The 10109-nt window shown below is 40.2% G+C and overlaps 1 protein-coding gene across 1 annotated transcript; it reads left to right on the top strand.

Annotated features, from left to right (window-relative positions):
• Positions 1-2457: 2457 nt before the first annotated feature.
• LOC148103963 (uncharacterized) lies at positions 2458-8894 on the top strand. Its single transcript, XM_087839242.1, has 3 exons — positions 2458-2499; positions 3824-4153; positions 5455-8894. Exons 1-3 carry the CDS (start codon positions 2497-2499, stop codon positions 8704-8706), a joined length of 3585 nt encoding a protein of 1194 aa, XP_087695368.1. The 5' UTR covers positions 2458-2496; the 3' UTR covers positions 8707-8894.
• Positions 8895-10109: the final 1215 nt, after the last annotated feature.

Below are 10109 nucleotides of genomic sequence, written 5' to 3'. Positions count from 1 at the left end.
TCGAATTTCAGCACTTACCTTTGTACCATTTCAAGATATTCATCAGACAAGACCCGCTTGAATTTCAATTAAAAAAGTCGAAGCCTATACTGTGTCAAGCTGATAATCATAAGATACACCCTTTGACAAACTGCGGAGTAACACACTCACGTTAGCACTCTTGGAGGGGAAGCCAACATTTTCATAAATTGCTAATCATGCATAAAAAAATAAGCATGATGCTAATATTCTTTGTTATTCTGTAATAATAAATGCACATTTTTAAAGCATAAATAATTATGAGTAAGACTATTTACTGCCACTGCGAGTGTTTTTGGACCAGCTTGTCATGCCCTGCGTTTAACACCTGTTCTTCCAACTTTTCAGTGACTAAACCCTTACCTCTACCCCCCCCCCCCCCCCCTCAGGATTTCCTGCACTGACAGATTTCCAGTGTCGGGTTCTCCATTCAATCCACGGCAGCCCCACAGACACTTCTAGTGCACCTTCTAGTTTTGTTTCATAGAAATGCCAAGTCAGCCATGAGTTTCAAAGTAAAGGATTGTGAATTTCTGAGTTAAAACTGTTTGTCTCCAAGCAGAGTGTTATGAAACATAGTGTGCCTCTAAGTTAATGTTATATTTATATTCATGTCCCAGAGTGGAGTTTCTAGCATGTGTTAAGTTTGTTTAGGTTGCCGCTAGTCCTCGGTTTCTTGTGAGTGTTTTTGAGTTATTCCTTGTTTACGTTGAGCAATTCTGAGTTATGGTAAGCACTTTGAGCACCTCTCACTGTCATTTGCTGTTTACATTAATTGCATCACTGTAAATAAAGCTTTGTCACCCTCAGTCCCTGCGCCTCCGAGTGTTGTCTGCCTTAGAGTCCGTTTTCCTACTGGCCTCGGGCCGTGACAATTTCTATGAAAGCTCCTTTTCAGAAATTCAGGTTTTAGTTTCACTATCTCAAGGACTCCTTGAGATGCTACACTTTGTTTCATTATTACCTAAATACTTTTTATTACAGGAGGTTTAAAAATAAAAGCAGCAGTCAGCCTTAATTTGGGGAACAAAGCATTTAAAACTGCAGAAAATGCATCGAGGAAATCTATTTCGACACACTGTTATCCACAAAAATAAAACTTCCTCCTTGGGGGTCAGCTTATATTTGAGGGGAACAACCTTACTTCTCAGAAACAAACGAGATAAAAGCAAAACAGTCTACTTTAGTAACCATAACTTGTTTTATTTACCACTTTTCAAAAGCCAAGAGAATGTGCTCAAAAAGTTCTTTTTTCTACAATTAAATATTAAAAATTTATATGGACTTTAGAATGTGTACTATCTAATTTGTATTTGCCAGGATCAAAATCAGACTATTGAACGCTATTGTCATTTTGACTGCACTGTATGCTAGTCAGAGGCGTAATTTCCAGGGGGGTTAGTGGGGGTTATGACCCCCCAATAATCAGACCCAACCAATATAACCCCCCCCCCCCCATAAAATTATGAATTATCTTGCATAAATAGGCTGTTGATTTTCTTTACTCATTTCAGGTATTACCAGCAAAATAACTGCATGTTTAATCATCTGGGAATTTACCCAGATTTATTTATTTACTTAGAGATCTTGACCGCCCCAATATTCAGCACAAAGTTACGCCGATGACATTAGTGAAACCTGGCGCTCAACAAATGCGATCACTCAACGCCTGAACATGCTTCAACAACGTGGCCTGCGGCGAATTCTGAGAACTTCCTACCGGGACCGGATAACGAACGCAGAGGTCTTACGAAGACGAGGCACCCACCCCTTAGCTGATGTTGTTGCCGAAAGGCAGTTCTGCTTTGACAGCCATATTCTACGTCTACCCCCTGATTGCCTGGCCAAGATCGCCATTACATGGTTCCCATGCACTTACAAGCAAAAGCAAGGCCGACCAAAGATCACATGGCGTCGAACGTTTATAGATGATCTGAAAACCGTCAACATCGCCTGGGATGAAGCTAAAGCAGTCCCTGCTGACCAACGTCGATGGAGATCCTTAGCTGCCTGATGTGCCACTCGGCATAGGAGGAACTAAGTGCTAAGTGTAAGCAATTTGTACAACATGGATTAATTGAAAAGCAAGAAATGAAAATCCCATTATTCAAAGCTAATTTAAATTAGACTAAAAAGAACCAGAAAAAAACTAAACATACAATTTATACCTCCAGATTGATTTACCCTTCATAATTATTATGAAATGCTTTAAATTTCTTGATTTATTTAAAAATACATTTCATTATTTTAAAACGATATCAAATAAAGGCTGCAGTTTGACTGGATGTGAGCAATACTGCCTGTAAAACTGCAGTTGAATTCTGAGAAATTGTAGTGAACTGTAGTCCACTTTGACACACTGGCTACAAAACTTCCTGTTTAGGTTAAGTTTATATTCCTGGAAGACCATCTTGTTCCTCACTGACCGCTACTCCTTCTGTATGGACACTAGTTTATCCAGTTTTCAAGAGAGAAGAGATGGTAAGAACTTTGCTATAGTAATTTAAGTGATGCAAGTTTACAAGTTTCACAGCTTTCCATTTCACTTTTACATTTACAATGGCTGTTTAACTTGTTTAAAAGGGGGGTTTACAACATTTTATAACTGATATTTATAAAATATGTTATAATACATTAAATTTTATAGTAAATTCTAAAAACAATATGAATACAATAGAAGCAACACTTTTGCTTGTAATGGATTTTTTAGCATAAGAAAGAGATTGCTTTTATTTGATTAAATAAAAGAATAGAAGAGGTTTTCAAATGGTTTATTTGGACAGAAATAATTTTTATGATGACTCATGCAGTTGTTGTGGTGTAAATTTCAGGGATAAAGCATGTTATGACAAGTCCCCCGCTCTCAGTGGAAAGGCAACAATCTTTGAGTCGATCTTTTTCACTCTCTGTGAATATGGATCAGTTTATTAACCCTCTGAAACCCAGCACTGAATCTTTTGGGTTAAACTTAATTGTTCTAAAATTCATACCAGACTGCATGTATATGTGACATGTTTTCAAAGTGTAGGTTTTGCACACATGCAGAAATCTGTTCAAAGAAGTCCACTGGTTTTAGCGTTTCAATTTTTTTTTTTTTACTCATGTGAATAGCTGCTACATGCACTATGCATATACACAATTTTCAGGCAAAATCAAAACAGCCATCTCTTTACAGTCTGACTCTCATGTGTGAAATATGGAAATACAGAGGACAGAAGAAGAAATGTATTTCTTCTTCTGTCACTGAAATGACTAGAAATGTATTTATGTGTGATGACTCTGCAGTGATGACAGTCAAGGGTAGAATTTTTAAATAATTATATTCAAACAATAAAGAACGGCCTTACTGAATGTTTATGTTGTTTTTGACCATTTTCTTTGGATAATGAAAGATAATTCTACCATAAATTGATGCAGAAAAGGGGCAACTGGTGCATAAATACGTCCATGATTTTCTGGTGGACAACTTCCAGACTTCCTGCTTCATGTCCCCAGCTCAATTTTCTGCTTCTTACATTCTACTATCAGCGCAGCACAATTTACAGTTCCCCAAAATTGTATCTTGTACTGGGCTTTGCTGCAGACTCTTTTTTTACTTCTGATAGGCTGTCACTTTGTTCATAAATCACAGCCACATCACACTGTTTTCAACAGGGATTACTTGTGCAGACACTGATCTCATTATGTGTTGATATTAAATATGAACATGCACCATATCTATATGTATCTATCTATATCAGTCTATTAGTAAAACACTTTACAATTTGTTTTTACTTTTTCTTTTTTCTCCTTTTACCTGGCATAGGGCCCATCAGTGAAGGTGCAGCACCTCCTGCCCCTTGCTGCTGTCGTCCTCCTGTACATTGTTCCCACTGAAACTAAAGTGGTGACATCAATAACAGAATGCCCTGACTTTTTTCTTGACAAAACTCCACCAAACATCGCAGGAATTCTGGAAAAAGGGGAAATCCAGGACCAGAACAGATACAAACCAATTTGCCAGACTTTTAAAGACAAAAGAACATTTATGACGCTCTACGACACATTGAACAAGATTCCACTTTTTTCTGCTGCCAAGTACAGAGGAGGAGGTGAAGGAAGGAGACCTAAACCCAATTGGAAGATTGAACCACAGGTTGTTTTTACAAATCTAAATAATAATCTAAATAATGCTATTGTTCTGCTATGTACTTGTAATAACATTTATTTATTATAGTGAATCTTATTATCCCACTATGTGGACATCAAATCAACTGCTCACAGTGCCACCTACAGCACTAAACAATTTTTACATTCAGTTATCCTTTTTATAATTACTATAATGTTTTCCACTACAAAGTCATGTTTTACTATGCAGGGCATTGTTCAGTATATTTCTATATAACTGCATAAAAATGACTGCAACTCACAACTTAAAGTGACCTGTTGCGTTTCCCTATTGTAACCCTATTATTCTCCTCAGATATTACTAACCCTAATATTACTTACCCTCGGCCTCCAGTTTTATGCATTTAATACATAAATAGCACCTTGATAATGAAAGTCTAGCACCACCATCAGTCCAAACTTTTCATTTAGAATAAATATATCTTGAAAAGTTTGCATTCGATTTTTTTCACATTTCATTTCAATTACTGAGTTGTACCAAATCCTCATTGACAGTAAATCATTTTCCAGAGGACATTTCACAAGAAATATCAGTTCTAATTCGTCACACACCCACACACACATGCGCGCGCCCACACACACACACACACACACACACCGTGTTTTCATGTCTTTGTGGGGACATCTAATTCTAAATATCAAAACTGAATACCTAATCCTAACCCTTACCCTAAACCTTTTTGAGATGGAAAAATGCCTTGAAACTTGTGGGGCTGTTGGTCCCCACAAGCATAGTAAATTTCCAATTTTTAGTCCCCAAAAAGATATGTAAAATCAGTCACACACACATACACACACAATACTTGGATTTGAACCATTCGCAAGCCACACTGCGAGAAGTATCAAAGTTCTCATGGGAATGTACTGCCCACCCCTCTTTCATGTATCAACTTCAAAGGACAAACTGCAGGTGTAAGGATTTTAGGTAACACACATAGACAGACGTGCTTTACATAGCTAAAAAAAAAAAAATTGGAGCCAAATTGACCCAAGAGAACCACCGATGTATGCAAAATGTGTACAACTCATTGAAAAAAGTATCATAATGAAAAATTTACGCTTTATCATTTGTCCTCATCAAAATAGGAAAAGACACGTGAACTAAAAAAAAACAGTTAGCTATTATTATTTGAATGATTAACATTGAATGGGGTCAAATTGACCACAAGGATGATATGAGGGTTAAGTGACAGAGATTTGCAGAATATATTTATTCTACTTTGGAGCAACAATGCATACATCACTAATCTACCCTTTTGATTTTGACAGCTTGAACAATCAGGACACAATGACAATATGAAAATCCAAGAAAAGCCCAAAAGGGCAAATGAGAAGAAAAACAAGAACGAGAACATCATCTGCAACAACCAGGCTGGCGACCAAGACTACAGAAACAACCTAAATTTTGACAGAGGACATTTATTTCCAAGCTCTTATGGATCTGATGAGATTGAAAAAATGTCGACTTTTACCCTGACTAACATTGTTCCACAACAAGGCGATTTCAACAAAGGAAGCTGGAACAGAATGGAAAACTGTGTCAAATGTGTTTTGGATGAATACTGCATTAACAACAATGACAAAATAGAAGGCTTTGTAGTAATAGGAGCACTGCCCAGCAACAGTAATCTCAACAACAAGATCAATATTCCTTCAGTGCTCTGGTCAGCATTCTGTTGCTTCAGTAAAAGTCAGAACAGCTGGCTGGCAAGTGCACACTGGGGCGAGAATGTGGCCGATGGCCCTAAATACCTGCAGACACAGACCTTAACAGAACTCCACAGAACCCTGGGAATTGAACCATTTCCTCAAACACAATGTCCTCTTGACACAACTGTCACTCGCTTTTACTCAGGTCTTAACCCTGCCTGCAGCTGCCCAACAACCATGTTAAGTACATCTGCCCCTCCTACTTCCACATCTGGCCCCTTAACTACCACTTCTGGCCTTTTCACATCTACTTCTGCTCCTCTTACTACAACATCTGCCCCACCTTCTACCACATCTGGCCCCTTCACTGCCACATCTAGAATTTTCACATCTACGTCTGTTCCTCTTACTACAACATCTGGTCCACCTTCAACCACAACTGGCCCCTTCACTGCCACAACTGGCCCCTTAACTACCACTTCTGGCCTTTTCACATCTACTTCTGCTCCTCTTACTACAACATCTGCCCCACCTTCTACCACATCTGGCCCCTTAACTACCACTTCTGGCCTTTTCACATCTACATCTGCTCTTCTTACAACAACATCTGCCCCACCTTCTACCACATCTGGCCCCTTAACTACCACTTCTGGCCTTTTCACATCTACTTCTGCTCCTCTTACTACAACATCTGCCCCACCTTCTACCACATCTGGCCCCTTCACTGCCACATCTAGAATTTTCACATCTACGTCTGTTCCTCTTACTACAACATCTGGTCCACCTTCAACCACAACTGGCCCCTTCACTGCCACAACTGGCCCCTTAACTACCACTTCTGGCCTTTTCACATCTACTTCTTCTCCTCTTACTACAACATCTGCCCCACCTTCTACCACATCTGGCCCCTTAACTACCACTTCTGGCCTTTTCACATCTACATCTGCTCTTCTTACAACAACATCTGCCCCACCTTCTACCACATCTGGCCCCTTAACTACCACTTCTGGCCTTTTCACATCTACTTCTGCTCCTCTTACTACAACATCTGCCCCACCTTCTACCACATCTGGCCCCTTCACTGCCACATCTAGAATTTTCACATCTACGTCTGTTCCTCTTACTACAACATCTGGTCCACCTTCAACCACAACTGGCCCCTTCACTGCCACAACTGGCCCCTTAACTACCACTTCTGGCCTTTTCACATCTACTTCTGCTCCTCTTACTACAACATCTGCCCCACCTTCTACCACATCTGGCCCCTTCACTGCCACATCTAGAATTTTCACATCTACGTCTGTTCCTCTTACTACAACATCTGGTCCACCTTCAACCACAACTGGCCCCTTCACTGCCACAACTGGCCCCTTAACTACCACTTCTGGCCTTTTCACATCTACTTCTGCTCCTCTTACTACAACATCTGCCCCACCTTCTACCACATCTGGCTCCTTCACTGCCACATCTGGCCCCTTCACTGCCACATCTAGAATTTTCACATCTACGTCTGTTCCTCTTACTACAACATCTGGTCCACCTTCAACCACAACTGGCCCCTTCACTGCCACAACTGGCCCCTTAACTACCACTTCTGGCCTTTTCACATCTACTTCTGCTCCTCTTACTACAACATCTGCCCCACCTTCTACCACATCTGGCTCCTTCACTGCCACATCTGGCCCCTTCACTGCAACATCTAGAATTTTCACATCTATGTCTGTTCCTCTTACTACAACATCTGGTCCACCTTCAACCACAACTGGCCCCTTTACTGCCACAACTGGCCCCTTCACTGCCACATCTGGCCATTTCACAGCTACATTTTTTCCTCTTACTACAACATCTGGTCCACCTTCTACCATTTCTGCCACTTCCACCTCTATCACTGGCCACCCTAGTACTAAATCCAGACCTACACCTAAAGACACATTAACAACTACTTTACGGCTAACTACCACTCTCCTTACTACCACTCCACTTACAACTATCAAACCCCAGACTTCTACTATTCCAACAACACTTCCTCCAAGTGCCAAAACTATTGCTGCTACAACAAAACCTTCCACTACAACCACAACTAAAAAGAAGCAAGATGACTATGAACGCAAAAAAGAAAGAACTAATAGACAAAATGAGGTAAGTCCAGGAAAAACACTGATTACAACTGGAATTGGGGTATTAGCTGCAGTTGGAAGTGCTTTGGGAATAGTCGGAGCTGGAAGTGCATTGGGAGTAGGTGGAGCTGGAAGTGTATTACCAGTAGGTGGAGCTGGAAGTGTATTACCAGTAGGTGGAACTGGATTTGCATCAGAAGGTGGGAGAGCGGGAAGTGTGGGAGCTGTAGGTGAAGCTGGAAGTGCATCAGCAGTAGGTGAAGCTGGAAGTGCATCAGCAGTACAGGGTGCTGGAAGTGCTTTAGAAGTAGGTGGAACTGGATTTGCATCAGAAGTAGGGAGAGCTGGAAGTGTGAGAGCAGTAGGTGAAGCTGGAAGTGCATCAGCAGTAGTTGAAGCTGGAAGTGCATCAGCAGTAGGTGAAGCTGGAAGTGCATCAGCAGTACAGGGTGCTGGAAGTGCTTTAGGAGTAGGTGGAACTGGATTTGCATTAGGAATAGGCGGAGCTGGAAGTGTGGTAGCACTAGGCGGAGTTGGAAGTGCCTCATTAGGAAGTAAAAATGCAAGTGCCTCATTCAAAGGTGAAGATGGAAGTGCATCATTAGGAAGTGAAGATGAATGTGCATCATTAGGAAGTGAAGAGGGAGGTGAATTACTAGGAAGTGGAGATGGAAGTGGAACACAGTCCTTTAATCTTTACCAGAATATACTTGCCTACTACCAAATGTTAGATCAATACCAGAAGAACAACTAGCTGCATTCTGGGATATCTGCAACTAGTAATTTAAATTGCTTCTTAATATTAATATGAAATGAATATACAGCAAAATCAACTACTGATAACACACTTGCTTCTTGTCATCTTCAAAAAATAGCCTCAACCTATGACAGCCTCACTGTTTTGTTTTTGACTGAAATAAAGGACTGGGCAATTAACACTGTGATGCAGAATACCCTTTCTTAATCTCCAGTTATGTTTTGATTTCTTTACCAACTAATGCTAAAGTCACAGCCAACTATACTAACAGGGAGTAATGGATGGAGTTAACTGCAAACATGTCATATTCCCTGAAGAAATATGGCTACTTTAGTAACCATAACTTGTTTTATTTACCACTTTTCAAAAGCCAAGAGAATGTGCTCAAAAAGTTCTTTTTTCTACAATTAAATATTAAAAATTTATATGGACTTTAGAATTTGTACTATCTAATTTGTATTTGCCAGGATCAAAATCAGACTATTGAACGCTATTGTCATTTTGACTGCACTGTATGCTAGTCAGAGGCGTAATTTCCAGGGGGGTTAGTGGGGGTTTTGACCCCCCAATAATCAGACCCAACCAATATAACCCCCCCATAAAATTATGAATTATCTTGCATAAATAGGCTGTTGATTTTCTTTACTCATTTCAGGTATTACCAGCAAAATAACTGCATGTTTAATCATCTGGGAATTTACCCAGATTTATTTATTTACTTAGAGATCTTGACCGCCCCAATATTCAGCACAAAGTTACGCCGATGACATTAGTGAAACCTGGCGCTCAACAAATGCGATCACTCAACGCCTGAACATGCTTCAACAACGTGGCCTGCGGCGAATTCTGAGAACTTCCTACCGGGACCGGATAACGAACGCAGAGGTCTTACGAAGACGAGGCACCCACCCCTTAGCTGATGTTGTTGCCGAAAGGCAGTTCTGCTTTGACAGCCATATTCTACGTCTACCCCCTGATTGCCTGGCCAAGATCGCCATTACATGGTTCCCATGCACTTACAAGCAAAAGCAAGGCCGACCAAAGATCACATGGCGTCGAACGTTTATAGATGATCTGAAAACCGTCAACATCGCCTGGGATGAAGCTAAAGCAGTCCCTGCTGACCAACGTCGATGGAGATCCTTAGCTGCCTGATGCGCCGCTCGGCATAGGAGGAACTAAGTGCTAAGTGTAAGCAATTTGTACAACATGGATTAATTGAAAAGCAAGAAATGAAAATCCCATTATTCAAAGCTAATTTAAATTAGACTAAAAAGAACCAGAAAAAAACTAAACATACAATTTATACCTCCAGATTGATTTACCCTTCATAATTATTATGAAATGCTTTAAATTTCTTGATTTATTTAAAAATACATTTCATTATTTTAAAACGATAT

This window comes from Neolamprologus brichardi, chromosome 3 (genome assembly GCF_056152115.1).
Source record: "Neolamprologus brichardi isolate AB-2024 chromosome 3, ASM5615211v1, whole genome shotgun sequence".
In the NCBI taxonomy this organism is placed as follows: domain Eukaryota; kingdom Metazoa; phylum Chordata; class Actinopteri; order Cichliformes; family Cichlidae; genus Neolamprologus; species Neolamprologus brichardi.
The sequence above is the reverse complement of the archived record's forward strand: the minus strand, read 5'-3'. Positions and strand labels throughout refer to the sequence as shown.

What these genes read in the sequence shown, in the direction of transcription:
- LOC148103963 (XM_087839242.1), top strand. An exon ending in ATTGGAAGATTGAACCACAG is followed by an intron (nt 4,154 to 5,454) that starts GTTGTTTTTACA and finishes TGATTTTGACAG; the next exon opens with CTTGAACAATCAGGACACAA.